This window comes from Chiloscyllium plagiosum, unplaced genomic scaffold (assembly GCF_037043375.1).
Source record: "Chiloscyllium plagiosum isolate Xiang-an unplaced genomic scaffold, Cpla_swu_hap1 HiC_scaffold_9, whole genome shotgun sequence".
NCBI classification, from domain to species: Eukaryota; Metazoa; Chordata; class Chondrichthyes; order Orectolobiformes; family Hemiscylliidae; genus Chiloscyllium; species Chiloscyllium plagiosum.
Genome location: NW_028270147.1, coordinates 96510211 through 96532942, shown reverse-complemented (window position 1 = coordinate 96532942; position 22732 = coordinate 96510211). Strand labels below are relative to the sequence as shown.

Sequence of the window (22732 nt, the reverse complement as noted above, 5' to 3'; positions counted from 1 at the left end):
CACCACCAGCCTGTCTTCTACCTTCGATCCAGTTTTACAAGGATATTGCCAGGGTTGGAGGGTTTGAGCTACAGGGACAGGCTGGGGTTGTTTTTCATGGAGCATCTGAGGCTAAGCGGTGACATTATAGAAGTTTAAAAGATCATGAGGAGCATGGATAGAGTAAATAGACAAGGTTTTTTCCCTGGGGTGGGGGAGTCCAGGGCTAGAGGGCACAGGTTTAGGGTGAGGCGCGAAGGATTTAGAAGGGATCTAAACGACATCTTTTTCATGCAGAGGGTGGTGCCTGTATGGAATGAGCCTCCAGCAGAAGTGGTGGAGGCTGGTACAATTACAACATTTAAAAGACATCTGGATGATTGGATGAATAGAAAGGATTCAGAAGAATGTGGGCCTAGTGCTGGCAAATGGGATTAGATTAATTTAGGATATCTGGTCCGCATGGAATAGTTGGACTGAAGGGTCAGTTTCCATACTGTACATCTCTATGATTCTATAACCAAGTTGCCAAGATTGATGCCTCAATCTGAAAGCTTGCCCAAAAATTAAGATTCTTAAAACATCTCTCATAGTAGTATGAAGAGCTGAGGGCTAAAATAACAAATTGTAATGATGGTTGGAACAAACCCTCCATGAGAATCAAAATGGACTATTCTGGACTAGGAAGTACAGTTGTAAAATTAAAATTAATGTTATTTGAAAATTAAAAACTCTAAGAGTTTGATCTTGGGGATGTTCTTTGTTGTGAAAAGTCAGATGTAGATAATGTTATTGCCCTCGCCCATTATTTAAGAATGGCTGTTTCAAGTGCTAAGAAACTAGTGTGAAGAAAGTGGGTGAAATAGCGTAATGAAGAGTCACTGTTATACAGATTATGAATGACGGCCTGTCCCTGACCACTCTGAATACACAAATTATTTGAACACAGTTTCATGCTAGCTGCTGCCTTACGGTGCATACCAATGCAACCTCACCCAAATCACTTCTCAGTTTTGTAAAACTTGCCCTCCCCCAGTCGTAAGTTTTTATTCATTATTTATCTCTATTCTTTTCCATAACAAAGCTAATTGAATTGTGATCACTATTCCCAATATGGTTGCCCAATGTTGCTTAACCCTCAAACTTCATTATCCACAACTAAACCCAGAATTGGGTCTCTTTTTGTTGGACTTGACGAGGAAAATTGTTTTTAAATAATTTATGACACAGTAAATGAATTTTTCACCACCAATGCCCCTTATATTGTTTGAAATCTAGTTGATATTGGGATAGTTAAAGTCTCCTACTATTATTGCCCTCTTATTTCTAAAGGCAGAAATTTGTTTACATACATTATCTCCCTCCTACTATTTTGGGGTCTGTAGTTAGTTGGACTGTCCTTTAAATTCCTAAGCTCAACCCATAAACTCATTTGTTAACCCATTAGATATAATATTCCTTCCCACAACTTTAATTTGTGCTACATCTTCTGCTAACCTTTGCTCTTAGAGAAATTCCAGGTTTTCCCAGTCTCTAGTGGTACCTCAAGTCTCTCAGACCTGGTATTGTTCTTACAAATCTCTAAGGCTTTGGCATTCTTCATGAAATGTGGTACCCAGAATTGGTCACAAAACCTAACCAGTTTTACAAAGGCTTGGTAAACTTCCTGACTTTGGCACCCTGTTCATGTCTCACTTTTAAAATAATACCCTGTATTATATAGTGCCTCTCTTTCTGCCTACTGAACTTAATTATTTTCACTTCTATGTATTATCTGCGTTGCACCTGCATATTTAATCAGTCTTTCTCTGTCCTCTTGACATTATCATCCAAATTCACCATTTCTAACCTGCGTGCCATCCGCAAACTTAGACATGATTGCCTTGCTATCCAAACTTAGATCATTACTGTATCAAAATGAGTACTGTTCCAAAACTTAATTTCCATCTCCAGGGATTGACAATAGTTTTAGGTGAAAGTGAAGACCGCAGATGCTGGAGATCAGAGTCTAGATAAGAGTGGTGCTGGAAAAGCACAGCAGGTCAACCAATCAAGCCCAATGGCCCGTGGCCAAACCAACCAATCAAGCCCAATGCCCCGTGGCCAAACCAACCAATCAGGTCCAAAGTCCAGTGACCGAACATTTCAACAGCCCCTCCCACTCTGCCGAGGACATGCAGATCCTCTGCCTCCTCCACCGCCACTCCCTCACCACCCAATGCCTGGAGGAAGAACGCCTCATCTTCCGCCTCAGAACACTTCAACCCCAGGGCATCAATGTGGACTTCACCAGTTTACCCATTTCCCCTCGCCCACCTTACCCCAGTTTCAAACTGCCAGCTCAGCTCCATCCTCATGACCTGTCCTACCTGCCAATCTTCCTTCCCACCTATCCAATCCACCCTCCTCTCCGACCTATCACCTTCATCCTCACCCCCATCTACCTACTGTACTCTTGGCTACCTTTTCCCCAGCTTCACCCACCTCCCATTTATCTCTCCACCCCAGAGGCTCCCTGCCTCATCCCTGATGAAGGGCTTTTGCCCGAAACATCGATTTTCCTGCTCCTCGGATGCTGCCTGACCTGCTACGCTTTTCCAGCATCTAGTCACTGAATAGTTTTACTCCAATCCATTAAATGACCATTCATTATTACTATCAACAACTTTTTAATCCCCATGGGTTTCATTGTGCTAAATCTATTATATGGTGTTTTATCAAACATGCTCTGAATGACAATATACACAAAGAGCTCTACCCACATTCACCATCTTATTTCAAAGAATGCTAATCTGCCTTTTAAAAAACAAATCCGTCATTAACCCATATTTTTCAAAGTCAAACCTATTTTTTCCTGGATTATTGTTTGTGGAAGTTTATCCATTTCTTGTCATTAATTTAGAAATTGATTGTTGAATTGAATTGTTGAAGGATTGGAATTGGTTCTTGCCTTACTGCAGAGAAGTTGGGGAGTCTCCGATAAGTGATTATGTTCTTTCCTATTCTTCAGTCTCATCGTACTATACAAATTTATGGTAAAGTTAATAAAACTTAAGATCAGGTAAACATTATTAATTAGTCAAAACTCATTATATGTAGCATCTGTGCTGCCATCATTAATGACATTTGGAAGTACCTGAATACCACAGTGACCTAGTACAAACATGCCTGCTGTAAGTATTGGAAATTTGAGTAGCTTTGGCTCACAGATTATGAACCGGAGGTGAAAGCATGCACAGTGATATATTAAGGAGGGGGACGTTTACCAGATTCTTTGTACGAGGAGGCAGCCACACCACTTGTGATAGGGTCTTGTGATTTGATCGGTGGGAAGGAACAGGAGGATATGACCGAGTGAGGCAATAGGAGTATCAGCCTTTACAAGTGTCCAATAGGTATGAGGTCCTCTCAACCACTTTGCCTGAGAGCAGGCCTTGCTTGGTGGAAGAGCAAACTGACCATCATCCAATCAAGTTGGGGGGAGCAACAGAAATGTTACGGGAGATAGTATAATGGAGGGGTTTGATGACATTCCCTGCCAAGATCAAGAGTTCAACCACTCAGGTGCCAGCAGTGCCACATCTGCTCAGGACTTGCAGTGGGACGGGGACGATCCATATATGTACCAACATCATAGACAATACTATTAAACAGGTTCTGCAAAGAGCATACGAGAAGTTAAGTACCAAACTAACAAGTAGAAACTCAAAAGGTTATAACCTCTGAATTGCTTCTGAAGCCCCATGCAAATTGGTATAAGGCAGGTATGGAGTCTAGAACTAGAAGGCATAGGTTTGGGTGAGGGGGGACAAATTTAAAAGGGACCTAAGGGGCAACTTTCTCAAGCGGAGGATGGTGCATGTATGGAATGAGCTGCCAGAGGAAGTGGTGGAGGCTGGTACAATTACAGCATTTAAAAGGTAATGAATAGGAAGAGGTTAGAGGGATACAGGCCAAGTGCTGGCAAATGGGACTAGATTAGGTTAACATATCTGGTTCGCATGGACGAGTGGGACACCGAAGGGTCTGTTTCCGTGCAACACATTTCCATGACTCTACGTGGGTTAAAGAATGGTGTGCAAATGAATTCTGGTTCATAGGCCACTGACATCATTACTGGGGAAAGTGGGAGTTGTAAGTGAGCAGGCAAAAATCTAGTAGACAAAATATTGTGGAAAAATGTAAATTTATTCACTTTGGCAAAAACAACTTTTAAAATAAAGTGCATTACTTAAATGGAGAATGAATGCAGAATTCTGAGGTGCTAAGGCATTTAAACGGTCTGGCACAAAAATCACAAGTAGTTAGTATACAAGTACAACAAATGATCAAGATGACCAATTAAATTCTATCCTTATACGAAGGGAATTGATTGCAAAGTGAGGGCAGGGTTATACATCAGTTCTACATGGAATTAGTGAGATCACATCTTAAGTACAGTTTTGGTCTCCTTATGTAAGGATGGATGCAAATGCATTGGAGAAGGTTTACTATATCAGTACTTGGAATAAACAGATAGTCTCTCCAACCTGTTCTCAAAGACAAAGATGTTTCTACTGGAATTTAGAAGACTGAAGGACATTTCAATTAACGTATGCCAAGGTCCTGAATGGCACTGACAACCTGGACGTGGAAAGGATGTCCAGATCTAGGGGCATGGATTTAAAATTAGGGGTCATCCTCTTAGGAGGGGCAAGAAACTTTTTCTCTGAGGTTTGCGCAAGTTTGGAACTCTTTACTGAAGACACCATTGGAGGCACCATCAAATATTTTAAGGTTGAGCGAGATAGATGCTTGTCCTGCAAGGGAATCAAAACTAAATTGGGGTTAGATGGGCAAGCGAAATTCAAAACACTAACAGATCAGCCAGGATATTCTTGAATGGCGGACCAGGCTCGGAGGCCTGAATAGACAACGTCAGCTCTATTTGGGAGGTTTGTAAATACTTTATACTTAAATTCTCGACAAAAAAGTCTAATTAGATCCAATTTATCTAGCCTCTGTTGAAACAATTTTGATTAGATTAGATTAGATTCCCTGCAGTGTGGAAACAGGTCCTTTGACCCAACAAGTCCACACCAGCCCTCTGAAGAGTAACCCACCCAGACCCATTCCCCTCTGACTAACGCATCTAACACTATGGGCAATTTAGCATGGCCAATTCACCTGACCTGCACATCTTTGTGACTGTGGGAGGAAACCGGAGCACCCAGAGGAAACCCACGCAGACATGGGGAGAATGTGCAAACTCCACACAGACAGTCGCCCAAGGCTGGAACCAAACCTGGGTCCCTGGCCGTGAGGCAGCAGTGCTAACCACTGAGCCACCCCATAATTACACCCTGTATCGTGACATCATCTGCAAACTCTCTGGCTATAGCCAAATTATTGTCACATACTGCGAAATGAAGTGGCCCTAGAGTTGAACATTGCATAATCCCATAAAGGCAATTGACATTACCTTGAACACATACTCTCCATTTCCTTTTGTCTATACTAGAAACTTCAGTTGTAACAACCAATATTTAACAAGAACAGCCCCACAAAGTAACCATAATAGAAGAGAGAAAGTTCGAAGTACACAAGAGCTCAAACCTTAATTCTGCTGGCCTTTAGCTCCTGATTCAATTCATTTAAAACCATTACCAATGCAGTATAAAATCTCTAGTACAGTTAAGAGTCACATAAACAAAACAAAACATAGACATGACACACTTTGCAAACAAAACTCTGCACAAAGTATATTTAGGGCAATGACTTCACAAATAAACTGGTTTCACATAGTTCTCCAAGTCAACCTACATAAGTTTCCTGGCAGATACGGTCTATAATTTTGCCTAAAGGTTACCTGTCCTGATGGTGTGATCCCAGCCACAAAAAACAAAGGAAAATAAAAATAAAAGAATAGCCTGTGGATACCAGTTCTCAGTGTCAAGAGTTTCTAGATCACCAAACCTCACTGGAAATAAAACCGACAAGAACCAAGGTTGGCACAGCAGCTGGATATAGTGAAGTTTCTTCCAAGTTCCACCTTTCTTAACACTTGAGCTCATCCAAGGTTCTTTTGTTCGCAACCCAATTCAACAACTTCCATTTGCACATCACCTTTGTGCTCTATGTCCGGGAATGTCAACTAAGTTTTTCATCTGCATGCTCAAATCCCACTGTAGTCTCACACTGCCCCTCCTAGAAATCTGTGCTGCTTCAATTCGACATCTTGCCAACCTTAATTCCAATCTTCCAACTACCTTGTCCCCCACCTTCGCAAAAACAAACATCTGCGCCTTCAGCTACATCTGGCCCAATACTCTCTTTTAACCTCTTCCCTTCTGTCTCTTTATGAGGCTCCTTTGAACTTTCCTTGAATGGCCAACCTGTTGCAGCATTGGTGTTAAGTCATCATATCAAATTTTGTCTTATTGCATGTGAGGTCTTTGGGATATTTTATTCCTTAAAGGCACAACATCAGTGGGAGATGTCGTAATCAGATACAAGACACAAAGGCCAACAGCACATGCACAGCAGCCTGAACTGAAGCAAAGTATTCTACATGTTATCATAATATCCACCTACATTATTTTTCCTTATTAGGTGAACTACCTCAAGATAGCCAACAACACAGAAGGCTATTCCACACCAGCTCTATAACTGGATTCCTTTTGTTTTGGTCTTTTTTTAAAAACCCCATCAAGGCTACAAAATATTACACCTTATCCGCTTCACAATCTGTAAAGGTGCTAAGCTCTGACTCAAGGTAACGTACTTTAAACACCATGCCAAGATCACATCAATTGTAGTCTATATCTTCAACATTGTTCCTTTAGGTTGAAGTCACTCAGAAGTGAGTCATTTTGTTCAAAAATTACAGCAATCAAACAATGTGTGGACCATCTTAATACGCAGTTTGGAATTTAACAGGTACAACATGTGCAGCATAGCACACTAAACATTCAAACATCTTTCAATTACTACAGTGAATATTAAAATTAGTGACAGGCCATTCAGAAGTAATATCAGGAAGCACTTTTTACAGACAAAGGAAAGCAGAAGCTGCAATTCTCCTCTCAAACTACTGTGGATTCTGAGGGTCACTCAATCATCAAGACAAAAGTCAATAGATGTTAAATAGGTAAGAGTATCAAAAGATTTGAAGCAAAGGAAGGAAAAGGAGTTGAGATGCACATCAGTCATGATCTGATAGAACAGCAAAAGCAGCCTTCAGTGATGGGTTAGCTCAATCCTTTTCCTACAGTAGGAAGAGACAACTATGCCTACCTGTTAACTGGAGTGTGAAATCACGGTATAGGTCTTTACTGATACCATGCAATTCATCCTCACGCCACACTTTGCCATCCGGTGTTCGGATTTTGGTCTCCATAGGGTTGAAACCTGGAATAAAAAATAAGGATCTATGACATCAGAATCCTGAACATGAAAATACACTCCTCCTGCAGTAATATTACCCATCTATAATTAGGCCTGAAATATCTTTAAAAAAACAAAAGACATTTTTGTCAGAAAAGGCTAAGATGAAAGCATCTCCTTCTAGATGGCAGGCCAATACAACTCCATTGGAGAAAGTGAGGACTGCAGATGCTAGAGATCAGAGTCGAAAAGTGTGGTACTGGAAAGCACAGTAGGTCAGGCAGCATCCGAGGAGCAGAAGAATGGACGTTTCGGGCATAGGTCTTTCATCAGAAATGAAAGATCATCCTGAAGGGAGTGTGTCCACAATGTTGATTTGCCTGCTCCTCAGTTGCTGCCTAACATGCTGTGCTTTTCAAAGCAATACATTTTGCGATTCTAATACAGCTCTATAATCAATTAATTAAAAAATTTAAAATATTCAATTGATAAGCATCATTTGAGGATAAGAACACAACAGGAAAAATGACCTAACCATGGCTAACCAGAAAAAATAAAGATAGTACTGGTACAATAGGGACCTGGGTGGCCTTGAACACCCGTCACTGAGAGCAAGCATGCAAGTGCAGAAAGCTGTTAGGAAGGGAAGAGGGTTTGAATATAGGGCCAAGGAATATTGCATGCAGTTTTGGTCTTTTAACTCAAGAGACGATGATTGTGCCAAAAAGGGAGTATGGTAAAAGATTCACCAGGCTGATTCCTGGTCTGGTGAATGGGTCTATATTCATTGGAGTTTTGAAGTATTAGAAGAGATCTCATTGAAATGTACATATTCCTTCTGGTGCTGGATTGACTTGGCTAGTCATCATCCCATTGCAATGTCTAAGAGTTTGCTGTGCTGGGCATTCTTCCTACATTGCAACAATGCTTCAATGGCCTTAAAGTGTTTGGGATCCTGCTGAGATTGTGAAAGGCACTAAATAAAGCCAAGCCTTTCTTTACTGGTGACACCCTGACACTCCCACCGCCATAACCCCGCTAACTGCAATGACCTGGAATACATTGTCAAATCCATATCTTCCAGCAGCCAAAAATTAATGAAAAAGGGAGGACACAAAGCTCACACCCAGACTTACCTTTGTATGACGGAGCAGGTGGTGCTGCAGCAACCTTTCTCACTTTGGCAGTGGAAGCTGCAGGCTCCATTGCAGGCACTGCAGGCAGCTCAGAGAGGTTCAGTAGTCGATCTCTCTCAGCAGATTCCTCACAGTGCTCTCGCTGCTTCCTGATCCGTTCCTTCAGCTTCTCAAGCTTGTCATCATGCTGCTTCCGGCGCATCATCTCAAGTTTCTGCATGACTGACTCAGACGTGGAACTTGGGGAGGACAAATGGGACTGTTCAGAAGGCCGATCACTCTTTGCATCAGACTCATGGCTCACGACCTTAACGTGGGGGCCTTTATCAGTGCCACCTTTCTGACCCAGAGCACCTCGGCCAAGAGTTTTGTAAAGTGCATCGGAGCTGTGCAGACCATCAAGTGCTAAACGGTCGTTGAGATACTTCACCTCAGTGTCATCTGTTGCTGTCAAGCACGTACTCTCATTGTCCAAACAGTGATAATTTCGATTGTCTCGCTCATATATCATGCGGCTAACATCACTCTCCTTCCCTCGCACTTCATTAGAATTACGTTCAGAAAGGAGGCGCTGAGCTTCCAGCTGGCTAGCAGTCAGATATGATGGAACTCTGACATCCAAGTCCCTAATAACAAGACAGACCCAGTTATTACTACTCATCCTCATATCTAATTTGTGGTCCTGAAAATTATTAGGATTATTTGAGAAAAATCTAATATAAATCACTTTTGAATACTGACCAAGACCAGCAGGAATGGAAATAAGTGGCATTTCCCAAAGTAACAGTATACCAAAATTAAACCATTGACTGTAAAGGACTTTCAGATATTTGAAGAAAACGAAATATCCTTTTACAGGAAGGAGTAACTGCTCAGGAGAGTATAGAGACTTACAAGCATGTTGCCAGAGCTTGGAAACTGTAGCCCAGTGGAAAGGTTAGGGCTATTTTCCTTAGAACAGATGATGATGAGGGTTAATTAACAGAGGTACAAAATTATGAGGGGCATAGATACAGTACACAGGAAAAACTCTCGAATACAGAAGACAAGTACCAGAGGGCACAGATTTAAGGTGATTGACAGTAGGATGAGAAGAAGCAAAGAAAGACATGCAGAGTTTGGTGGGGTCGACAACTCACTGCCCTGGGGTGGGTGCAGAAACTCTTAACTCGAATTAAAATGTAACTGGATCTTCACCTGAAGTGCTGCAAAACAATGGACTAGGTGCTACAAGATGGGATTAGAATAAGCAGCTTTTGCAGACAGAACGGAGTGAATGGCCTGTAATTGGACCATAACCTATGATATTACAAACACAAGTTCTTATTTTAGAGAAACAATCTGCTCACTCCAAAATTACTTTCTCCCTCATTTTCAGATTCATTTTCTCTCTTTCCCCTTCCCAACTTGAACTCAGCTCAGGGCACAGTTCCAATGGCAACAGCAGTCGACCAACATCTCACCCAAGTGAGAATTGCTGTATGTAAAAGGCAAAGAGCACCACCAGACAGTTCAGTACTTGGACCTTCCACTGTTACAGCTTGAACCACTGAAAAGTGCTCAGGGTCCAAAGGATGATACTGTTTGTTCCATCTTGCTAACTACCCTCAGCATGTGGACATTGAAGTCAGTGATAGGACTAACCCTACTAGGGTTTAAGCAGAGTCAACTAACCCAAATGACCAGGGATCAAAGCTAGAACATTAGTGTCCAGTGCAGTTCAGTACTCTACTGCATGGTGTAGTTACAGGCCTGGTCCCTTCACAATTATTTTAACAAAATACAACTTTAATTCACATAAAATTATGACATGCAAGACATGGCAGGCAAAAACTGACAGATTACTCCACCCTCACTGAATAGGCTGGGACTTTTTTTTGCTGGAGAATAAGAGGTTGAGAAGCAATCTGATAGAAGTTCATGAAAAAATAACGAGGTATAGACACAGTTAATGGTAGTTGTCTTTTCCTTTGGATGGGGGACTTCAAGAATAGGGGACACATTTTTCAGGTGAGAGGAGAGGGATTTAAAAAGATGAGGCGATTTTCTTTTACATAGAGGGTGGTTCACTTATGGAATGAACTTCCTGAGAAAATGGTGGATGCGGGTACAATTACAAAGTTTAAAAAGACATTTGGATAAACACATGAATGGGAAAGGTTTGGAGGGATATGGGCCATGAGGTGGGACTAGTTTAGTTCAGCTTGGACTGGTTGGACCAATAGGCCTGTTTCCATGCTGTGTGATGCTAAAAAAAAACCCTTGAGTTACTTGTCTTTGCTAGTTCTTCATCTCAAATCAAGGCAATAACAGAAGCAAAGTTGGACTTGCCAGCCTCACTTTCACAGTTTATACATTAAGAGCTGGAGAATTGGGGAATGTGCCAAAGGGTACACAGTGGCTATGAAACTGAATAACCTTAGGAGTCAAGAGGAAGGGAGAAGCTGTTGAAAGCAGAGTGACATTCACTGCAGAAAAGGTTTATTTCTGTTCTGAATTTATACCTTTATCCTAGTCAAAGTAATTTGCATGTCCCAAGCGCACACATTAGGCTGACATCTGTTCCCACTGTGAACAGTGTATTACAACAATTATCCTGGTACGTTTGCGGTCAAAATGTGTTAAAGAAAGAAAAAACAGAATCAATGTTTCACTTCAACAAAAGAAGTGTGTCCAAAAACACTTTCATCCTACTTAAAATTCAGCTCCGTTCTGGAATGGTTACCACATTAGGTTGCATAAATCTGGGCATAGGAACAGTATTACAACCAAAGTTTCAACATGTCTTATTTTAATCAGTAGGAGATAAGGCACACACTGGATTTATAGCAACCTCTACCCCAAAACAGTGAGACCCTTTTTACAGATCAATTTTATGGCTCAACCTGAGTCACTAGACATTCCAAAAATCAAGTTGGAGATTATAAAGGACAAACTATCCAATCACCTGATGAACGAGCAGCGCTCTGCAAGCTAGTGTTTCCAAATAAACCTATTGGACTATAACCTGGTTTTGAGAGATTTTTAACTTTGTCCACCCCATCCAACACTGGCACCCTCCAAGTTATGCAGATAAAAATAGCATGCCTGCATAAAACCAGGACAGGGATAGGCATAGCACAAAGAACTTCAGGTAAGAGTATTAGAAAACCATTGACAATGAGCAGAGCCATTCAGGCCATTGTACATGCCAGCTCTCAAGAAATTCCCATGTTATAATCTCCCCATGTTCTTTAAAATTTGTTTCTTTAAAAGAAAGTACTTACCCAATTTTTTTTAAAAGCCATTAGACAAATTGCATTCCTCCTGAGGCAGATACAAAAATGTTATGCAGTTTTTTTTTTAATTCACCCATGGGCATCACTGGCTGGCTAGCAATTATTGCTTATCCTAGTTGCCCTTGAGGCAGCGGTGAGGAACCATTGCAGCCAACATGCCATAGGTTGACCCACAATCCCCTTAAGGGAATTCCAGGATTTTGACCCAGCAATAGTGAAGGAACATATATTTCCAAGCCACAATGGTGAGTGTCTTGGAAGGGAACTTGCAGGTGGTAGTGTCCTCATGCACTGGCTGTCGTTGTTCATCTTGTAGTCATGGCCACCTAAGTGGTCATGTACTTGCAATGTGCTATCGAGGGATCTTTGAAGTTTTTGCTGTGCAACTTGTACATAGGACACATTACTGCTTCTGAGTGGCGATAATGGAAGGAGTGGATGCGATCATGTCAAGCTCGAGTGCTGTTAGACGTGCATTCATCCACTGGACAGCATTCTATCACACTAACTTGTGCCTTGTAGATGATGGACATGCTTTGGGAGTCAGGTAGTGAGTTAGTCACCACAGCATTCCTAGCCTCTAACCTGCACTTGTAGCCACTGCAATATGTGGCGAGTCCAGTTGAGTTTCTGGTCAATGGTAGCCCCCAGGATGTTGATAATGGGATATTCAGTGATGATAACACCATTGAATGTCAAGAGGTGGTGGTTAGATTATCTGTTATTGCAAATAATCATTGCCTGACATAGTGTGGTGTGATAATACTTGCCACTTGTCAGCTCAAGCCTGGATATTGTTCAGATCTTGCTGCATTTGAACCTAGGAGTTGTGACTGCTGCTGAACATTGCACAATCAATCATCGGTGATCATCCCCATGGTACCCTTAGGGAAGGTATCCCAGGGTTTTGACTTTACGATCAAGGGAAGGTGATTGATGGAGCAGCTCAAGATAGTTGGGCCTGAGACACATGCCTGAGGAACTCCTGCAAAGATGCCCTAGAGCTAAGATGACTGACCACCTACAACCATCTTCCTATTTTGCAGAAATAGGACTCCAATCAGCAAAGAGTTTGCCCCCGCTCCCACTGATTCCAGTTTTCTTAGGACTCGTCAATGCCGCACTCATCAAATGTGGTCTTGACATCAAGGACCGTCAGTCTTACCTCACCTCTGGAATTCACCTCTTCTGCCTACGTTTTAAAGGTGGCTGGAATGAGGTCAGCAGCCGGGTGGCACTGGTCAATGGGTGTCACTGAGCAGCTTACTGCTGACGAAGAGCTGCTTGATAGCACCGTTGAGGACACCTCCCATCACCACTATTGTCGGAATGCTGTTAGGGTTTATCTCCTTTGTGATATACATTGCCGCCAATCATTTCTTGATATCACGTGGAGTGAATTGAATTGACTCAAGATCGATATCAGTGATGCTGGGGACCATTGGATGAGGCAGAGATGGATCATCCGCTCGGCACGTCTGGTTGAAGATTGCTGTGAATGGATCAGCTTTATCTTTTGCACTGATGTGTCGGGCTCTTCCATCACTGACCAGGCAAATATTTGTTGAGGTCCTCCTCCAGTGAGCAATTTAACTGTCCAGCACCACTCACGACTGGATGTGGCAGGACTGCAAAGCTTAAGTAGAACTTAGAATCGATCCTCAGCCTTGAGTTGCTAGATCTGTTCAAAGTCTGTCACATTTAGCACAGTGATAGTGCCACACAACGGTATGGAAGTTATTCTCAAAGTGAAGGAGAGACTTTGCCTTCACAAGGACTGGGCAGTGATCACTCTTACTGATTCTGTCACAGACAGATACATCCACAGCTGGCACATTGGTAAGCATGAGCTCAAGAATATTTTTTGTTCGTTGGTTCCCTCACCACTTGCCACAGACTCACTGGGACCTGGCTGGCTCGATCAGTAGTATTGCTGTCAAGCCACTCTTTATCGTGGACATTGAAATCCCCCACCCATATTACATTTTGCACCCTTGTCACCCTCAGTACTTCCTCCAAGTGTTCAACATGTAGGAGTACCGATTCAGATGGTACCGATTCGCCTATGTTTAACCTGAAGCAAATGTTGAGGACTCCCAGAGGCAATGCTCCCTGACCATCTACGACAGTACTATCATATCTGGTGGACCTGTATTCAAAAATGGAACAGGACATACCATGGGATACTGACAATGATCTCTGGGATACTATCTGTAAGGTTTGTTTCACGAGTATGACTGTCAGGCTGCTTACTCACTAGTTTCGATGCAGCTGTCCAATTTTGGGAGTAAAACCCCGATGTTAGTAAGAGGACTTTGAAGGGTCAACAGGCGCTTTTTTTTTGCCATTGCCAGTGCCGAGGTCAATGTCTATTTTCATTTCTTTTTCATAGCTTTTTGATGACTTATGACCAAGTGGCTTGCTTAGCTATCGCGTAGGGTGGTCATGAGTCAACCACATTGCAGTGGGTCTGGAGTCACATGTAGGGCAGACCAAGTGAGGACAACAGATTTTCTCCCCTGAAGGACATCAGTGAATCAGTTGGGTTTTTACAATCACTGACTTCATGGTCATCAGTAAACTCTTAATTCTACATTTCTTGTACTGAATTATAATTTCACCATCTGCCATGGTGGCATTCAAACAAGCTGGAGTCCCCACAACTTTAACTGAGTATCTGGATTAACTGCAGAGCAATCATACCACTAAGCCTTCACCTCCCCTTGAAATGAAACTTGATGCAAATGACAGTCTGTAACTTTATTAATTTGGTGACTTCCATAACTTCACCTTGTATTTACCCTCTACTTACTGTCTCTTCCACCAGTAGAAGCAGTTCTTCCAAATTCCTGACCATTTTTTAGGTTTCCTCTGAACCACTGTTCAATCAAATTTATGTAATCTCTCTTGGTTACTATAATCAATAAATATCAAGTTCACACTTGCACAGCTTTGAAGTCATTCCTGAATTAGGGTTCCCAATACTGGGTACAACACTCTAACAGTAACTTAACCAGTGATTTGTGACTGTTTAACATTTATTTTTGTACTCCAGCCCTATTTATAAATGGCTCTGATGAACTGATGATGATCTAAATACTGAGTTTTACTAATGTATCACCAATAATAGCTGGTTCTGTAGGGCAGTGAAATTGGAAAAAAGACCAAATAAAACCAACAGAGGTGGGTTACATGGCAAAGGATTCTTGCAAACACATTCTATTATTATTCCATATTTGAAATTGTGCCCATGTTTCTCATAGAAACTGCCTCAGGGTACTGGCAGACCCCAGATTACAAATGGTTTCTGTTCTACAGTGTGTCTGCAAGTCAACTTGTACACAAGTTGGAACACACTGCAGTACAATGTAAAAGAGTCTTAAGTACAGAAAACGTTTGTGTGCAAGATCTTTAAAATTACACCCTTGGATGAGATCACATATGTAAGAACAAGAATTCTGAAGTCTGGGCTGTTCTATGTATCTATCCTGCCACTGTTGACTCTGTAGTGCTTTTAGTGTCAAAAGAGTGCAACTATAACTTGTCAAGTATATATTGGTTGTTTCTAATATATGTACGATTGGAGGAACTCAAAGTGACCAACACAAAATACATACGTCTGGTCATACCTATAAGTAGTTAGCGGATCTCTGAATTCAACTCGACTGCTCTTTGTAATGTTACTTTCCAGAGTGGTAGATCGCAAGGGGCTGCGGGAGGTGTTGTCCTTCCGTGATTTGCTGCGACTACTGGATTTGACAGATGTAGCACTGGCTACAGAATCCTCCAGATACCTTCCATCTGATAGAAATAGAAACAAAGCTTAAAAAGTAATAAAGGAGCATGCATTCCATTATCACAATCAATGGGATTGGTTAGTAAGCACAAGTTTCTCTCAAAAAGGTAGAAGATAATGGTAAGTTAATTTTTCTCGCCCACCTCCTCAAATTCAGTAGACCAAATTGAAGTGATAAACCAGACATCTGGGAGGAATCTGCAATTGGGGAACAGGTGTTGACACAGATGGAAGAGGGAGATGACCACTTCAGGAAGGGAATGGAGGATTGACTTTGCCTGCTAAGCCTTACCAAAGAAGCTCCATAAATTAGAGAGAAGGAAAAGATTCCATAGCCTCAATCTCCGTTGCAAATGCTTTCAAAACACTGCCATATGTCAGTGCATGCCACTCTACCACTTCATTTAATTTCAACAGGGTTATTACTTTTGTCTGAAGCAACTGATCAATAATGGCCAGCATTAGGTCAAGAGTGACTGTTGAGCTAACTACCATGAACAATTCATTTCCTTTTCCTTCCACTTACCCCTTCTACTGATTTTTCGAGTAGCACTGCTTGAAGTTTTCTTAGTATCCATCACTGTGTCTATCACTGCAGTAGTGGTGGGTATAGCTTCCAGCCTGTTTTCTATGTGTCGCAACTTGGGAAGAAAGAAAAATAATGAATCAAACACAATGCAAGTTAAGGTAGTATGTTTCATGCAGTAAAAGCTCTTTAGAGCCAGGTTGGAATCAAAGGGGTATTAGAAAACATGCAGGGTATCAAACATTCATTTTGAGGGAAATTGGAAGCTAAGAAGCAGGAAATGTCAGGGTGAGACTGGGAAGTATAGAGCCAGAATGCTCAGTGGACAGAATGACCTGAGATATGGAGGGGGCCAGGACAGAAAAAGAGTTGGAAAAGCAAAGGAGAACTACACACAAATCTGTACATAGGAACTTTGAAACTGAAGGACTGGGTTAAGGCAGAGAATGAAGTTAAGTAGCAAGAGAGTGATAAGCGAGCAGGATTATGATGCGGAAGACAGAATGTGTAGAAATGTACAGCATGGAATTAAAGATGTCAGCATGTGGAAACTACACACAAAGAAGAATCAGCCATTTGGTCGTTTGAGCCTGCTCCATTATTTAATAAGATCATGGCTGTCATGACTGTAACCCCAAATACACATTCCCTCCCATTCCTGATAACCTTTTGCTCCCTCTTTACAAGAATGCATCCACTTTGGACTTGAAAATAATTAAGAGCTCTGCTTTCACTGCTTTTTCAGGAAGTGAGCTCCTCAAAAAAAAAAGAGCCAATCTTTCCATTTTAAACCAGCAACGTCTCACTTTTAAACAGTTCTAGATGCCCCAATTAAGTGGAAGCATCCTCTCTACATCTATTCTGTCAAAACCCCTCAAGTCACTTCTTACTTTCCTAACCTACAGCAATACAACCCTAACTTATGCAACCTTTCATAAGAGAACCTTCCACTGCAGGTCTGGTAAACCTTCTTTGAACTGCTTTCAACACATTTACATCCTTCCTTAAATAAGGTGACTAATACTATACACAGCACTTTAGATAGGACCCCACCAATGGCCGGTATAACTGAGGCATAACCTCCCTAGTGTTCAAGTCCCTTTGCAATAAATTAAAACATTCTATCAGTTTTCCCAATTTCTTGCTATACCTGCATTTGAAAATCATGCACCAGGCCATTCACATCCCTCTCTCTCACATCTCAGTAATCTCCCACCAATTAGATAATATGCTTTTATATCCTTCTTGCCAAAGTGAAAAAAAATTCACATTTCTCCCATTATACACCAAGTCAGATCTTTGCCTACTCAAACTATTGGTATCTTTTTGCAACCTCATGTTTGCTTCACAACCTGCTTTACTACTTGTGTTCTCAGTAAACTTGGCAACTCATCTTCCACCCCTTTACCCAAGTCTTTTAAAATCGTAAGCATTTGAGACGCAGCACCGAACCCTTTGGCACACCACTTCTTACATTCTCCCAACCTGAAAAAGACCCATTTATGCCGACTCTCTTCCTGTTTCCCAGCCAATCTCCTACTTATGGTAATATGTTAAACTCTGCAACATGAGTTATTACTTTCAGTAATAACCTTTAATGTGGCCTTTTATCAAATAAAAAAGGGACATTCTTATGCATTAACAGTTACATGAAACCCACTTACCAGAAGCCTTAAGTACAAAGTCTGAATGAATATGCTGGATACCAGTCCCATTCAAACAACCGACACCATGAATCATAACAAATAAAATTTTTTGACATACTTACAGCAACTTTGGTCTTGTTGACTGTATTCCATGCCGAGGCCAAATCTAAAACACAATAGGCATCTGAGCTTCAGCCATTACATTTCAAACATTTCACGAATTCTAACCTAACATTTTGCAATTACATGGTAATGGTGAACTCCTACATCTCCCCTGTCTTGTCTATTTTAATTTCAAGGCTGGATTCCATTTTTACATTCATAACTGCATGCGACTGGGATGTTTCTCCCTTGAGAAAGGTCAGTAATTTTATTGACGATGTGCGTTATTATTTAGAAGGAATCTGTTCTGTCACTGCATCATTGCAAGTGAGACTCACCTGAACTGGACAGCTGAGTGTAGAGTTTTCATTGCAGTCTGGACATCGTTATTTCATAAACAATGGCAACCAAAGCTACAAAGATGACAGACCTTCAAACTGCTTTTGCCTAAGCTTCAACCCTGAGTTCCGGGGGCAATTTAAGTCTGCCAATTACTCTTACAAGGCTTTGGTTTTAGTATTAAAAAGGTCAATGACTTTGTTGAATGTTATGTTAAATGTGGCGAGTGAAATCAGTGCTGTGCAAAGGGAATACACCAAAATGTGCTCCTAGATAAGATCAAGAACTTTAAGATCCAGAATAAAACATCTTCTGTAATGCCCTTTGTGGCCCTCAATCTGTCAAGATGTGACACTGTTTAATCGTCAGGAACCATTATTCAATAACATATACTTCCAACAGAAAAACAGGCGAGCATGTTTTGCACAATGAAGCACAGAACACTGCAATCTCCACTCAACTCAGTTCTTGGTGAAGACATGGTTCAGTGACTCTTTCTCACAACATGGAGAGAAACGAGAGTTAATGTATCAGTGTTCTGAGGAAGGGTCACTGAACCAGAAATGTGAACTGATTTCTCTCCACAGATGCTGACAGTTTTGCTGAGCCTTTCCACCAACTTTTTCGGTTTTTGTGCTGTATATTCAACAAGGTTTTAGCGAGGGATCTGATTATTCAGTGCTAACATCAACTGGCTATTATGCCAGTACAATTGGCGCACTACATTATAATACCTACCTTGAAAGATTGACCAGAATTCAAAAATACTTCACTTGCAGAAAGGCATTTTGAGGAGTCTCATAACCACAAAACTCACCATTTAGATATAAATATTTTTCTTTTCATAGTTCTTTGGCCATAGGATCAAATGATCTCTATTCTGCCACACAGTATTAATGACTAGACCCCATTGTTCACCACAACAGTGATTGAAAGCACAACAACTAACTGGAGTAGTTTGCAAATCGGCACCACTACCTTGCCTTGTATTTCGACTCTGCATCAGGCTCGGATTTAGTTGGGATGACTTGTTAGATGTACTGCCCCACATCTTGTCAGCTCACCTAAAACAAAAGCAAAGATAATCAACAACAAAGGTAATTTTCAGATTCAGATTAGAGTACATTACAAGTTTGTAATCAGAAACTCAAATACTTATTTTGGGTTTGGATTTTCAATGTTAATTTGTGTTACAACATTTGGTCAAAAACAGTAATATTAAGTATTTAATTATTTAATGATAATGAAATACAACATTTTGTATAAACAATTGAAATCTAGTTGGTATACCAAGTTTGAGCATTACAGCACAATCTTTCACCAGTGTGGGACGTTCTCCAGCCCTGAGAGATAAAGTAGCTTCAGTGAGGAATTTGAAAGTAGTAAGTAGTGGGTTCAAGCTAAGTATATATACACACACACACACGTGCAAATATTTAATTCTTTTCCTAAGACTCTCCCATTCATTAAACTACTGCTAATCTGGCCAAGTCCCATTTCCTGGTCCTTACATTATCTAGTCTCGCTTCCTTCTAGCGATGTAAATATTCCATTTATGTAAATTAATGGTTAATAGTCATCTACTGACATTAGTGAAATTAAACCATGATTGGCATTTTTTTTTTCTTGCATTACAGACCTCTTCTCACAGTTCTACCAGTTCACTTCACACTAAATGCATGCTTTCTTTCCACAAGACAAATTATTTATCAGAAATGTGCAATTAATGCATTGTGACATTTGTCATTATGATTGAGACAGTCACAGCGAATCACAGCACAGAAATTCTTTTAGAATGTGAGGTATATGAAACTAAACAGGGATTTTGATAAAGCAGGTGGTAAAAGGTCACAATAGGCCAATGTTTCTGCAGCTGCAATCTGCAGAGAAAGTCCAACTTATGCTCAAACACAAATGCCCAATTTGTCTCTGTCAGGTCAACTCCCCTTATACGGTGAACAAATTAGCTCTTCCAATATTATTGTGTCGCAGTAAATGCCTTTGATACAGAAACAAAGAATGGTTAGAACAAAAATTTATTTGAAAGTGACTAAGTTCAGATGTTGACTGGTGTCATGGCAGAAATGTTTCTAATCAGTAACTGGAAAACAGCTGACACACTGTTATATGCTGTGACTACTCTGAAGGTTTAATGAAAGTTCCACGATAGTTTTTTTTATAAATAACTGAAGGAGAAAAATAAATCAGTTTACTTTTAGTTTGGGACACTTGATGTCATGAATGTAATATACACTGCAAACAATTAAACACTAGCCAGAACAGCCATGTACTTTTCAGATAATAATGTAGATTCGCAAGGTAGCACAACATTAAAACAATGGAACTATTCACAGAGGAACCTCGATTACCGGAGCGACTTGTTTTCTTTGGATAATCGAATGCCAGATAACAGTTTAGCCAAGCATTGGGACCTTGCGATCTAGTTCAGATGATCTGAAATTCAGATAATCGAATGCCAGATAATAGAGGCTCCTCTGCATGCAGAGGAATCAAATATCATATAAATCAAAGTCGTCTAATATTTTAAACAATAAAATCTGAATCTGCTTGGTCTACTGCTGTTCTCTATCAATGGTGGCCTTAAGGGCAATGCATAAAATTTACTGACACAAGCATGTGTGTGCGCAGACTACACCCAAAGGTTGTCATCACGACCGTGTCACTTATTTTAAGAGCAGGAAAGGGCAGTCACTGACCAGATAGCAATTGTGTGGCCTGAGACAGCAGATTGTGGGTTCAAATCCCACCAGAGATTTGAACAGATAATCCAGGCAGGCATTTCACTCCAGATAGTTCTTCTATAACACAAAGGTTGCATTGCTGTCCAACCTCCATGATATAGAAAAATCACATTTTAGAAACAGCACTTAAAGTCTTCGCGATGTAATCGGGTTACAACCAACGCATGTTTTCAAAGTTTGTGCTTTAGAAACAGGGTCCCCAGTTTGTCAATTGTGTTACAGCAAATATGCATTAATGAAATGCACGTTCTAGCAGAATGACCTGTACAGTACTGAGGGAGTACTGCGCTATTGCAGATGGTGCCCTTCAGATGAGGCAGATGCAGAATACCTCAGCATTCTGGCCAATATTTATTTCAACAGATTATTCTATTCAACATTTTGCTGTTTTCATAATCCTGATATGCTCAAACTGTATTTTGCATTTGCCATTTCAGAACACTACAAAGTATTTCATTGGATGTAAGCCACATAAAGAATGTCCCATGATTGTAAAAGGTGCCATTTAAAACAAGTTTTCTTTTTTTAAAAAAAGTTGCACAGATCAATACTCAACAATGGATACAGGCCCTGTTACACGGTTACACACAACACTGTGAAATGGTTGCGCACCACAGAGCTGAAGTGTTCTGGAAGTGATCAATCTCCAAGCTGTAGGGAACGGCTTCAACTTAGGCAGAAAAGGGAAGAGAATCCATCCAATGATTCCCCTTTGCCAAGTGCACTAATGTGGAATGGATCAGCCCTGTGATTCCTTCTCTAATTTGCCTGGCAACAGATGATAAAGACTCAGAAATAAAAAGTGATTACTTGGCCAAATTCTCAGTCAAAATAGGGAGAACAGGGAAGAAAATAAATTTCAATTCCAAGAAGAAGAAATTGAGGTCAGGGTCAAGAACTTACAGGAATAATCATCTTTGTACATTAAAAAGGTTATGACTGTATGTTTCATTTTCTAGCCACTTCTGAGTTCAGATACTGACATTTTCTGACACTTTCAAACACTAACCCTGTCAACGTTAAAACTTCAAAGATGCTTTTGACACTACAAATGAGACAGCACCTTAGGCACATCACCTCCACACACACTACCTGATTTCCTACTTCACCAGTGGCAGCTCTATTTAGTCCCAAATCACCCAACACCATCACAAGGGCCACTGCTGTTCAAGAAGATGGCCCATCTTATCGGGATGACTGGCTTTTAAGTGAAACCTCGCCAAAACTGCACATGTCTGAGAACTCTAAATACTGCAACAGAATGAGGAAACCAGTAGACTGCTGAGACTGAAATTTACATCAGTTGACAGGAAGAAACTGAAGAAAACCAGAGGTGAAACACCATCGTACACTACAACCAAAAGATACTTTTAGTTAACTTTTGTTGGTGGTTGAAGGATCTCAGCCACTTTAATTCCTTAACAATGTATTAAACGCAAGTATTGAATTGAACAGGTGGTGGGGATACAGGCAGCAATACAATTCAGAGTTTGAGCAATGACAAAAAGCACAAGCTATTTAGTCAGACACCTCCGTCCACAAACCGTTAGATCCGTGGCACATCCAGACATCTGTTATTCTATTTATAGCTCTAAACTCAATCTGACTCCAGGCAGCCCCCAGTGTACAAATGAAGGACATGGAATCACTGCTGCAGCAAATATAAAAGTGCTCTGACAAACAGTGGGTGAACTACTTCAAAGTTTTAATGCTACACAGTTGCAACGGACTTATTCGTCACTGTGCCTTGTAGGTCAAACCAATACAGTTTATCTTCATAAATAGCGCTTTTAACATTATAAA

At 40.9% G+C, this 22732-nt stretch overlaps 1 protein-coding gene across 7 annotated transcripts in view; it reads right to left on the bottom strand.

The window, feature by feature from the left end:
- cep350 (centrosomal protein 350) overlaps positions 1–22732 on the bottom strand; it is a 142259-nt gene that overhangs the window by 117594 nt on the left and 1933 nt on the right. For 3 of the 7 annotated variants that reach the window (XM_043699943.2, XM_043699941.2, XM_043699940.2), the window contains exons 1-6: positions 19143–19231; positions 17849–17892; positions 16081–16195; positions 15388–15559; positions 8481–9106; positions 7255–7368 (exon numbers count right to left, since the gene is read on the bottom strand). In XM_043699943.2, coding sequence (XP_043555878.2) covers positions 7255–7368; positions 8481–9106; positions 15388–15559; positions 16081–16195; positions 17849–17892; positions 19143–19218 — 1147 coding nt within the window. In that variant the 5' untranslated portion in view covers positions 19219–19231. Of the gene's footprint in view, positions 1–7254; positions 7369–8480; positions 9107–15387; positions 15560–16080; positions 16196–17848; positions 17893–19142; positions 19324–22732 lie in introns of those variants that run through there. The other 4 variants (XM_043699939.2, XM_087990930.1, XM_043699938.2 and 1 more) reach the window with 3 other exon arrangements.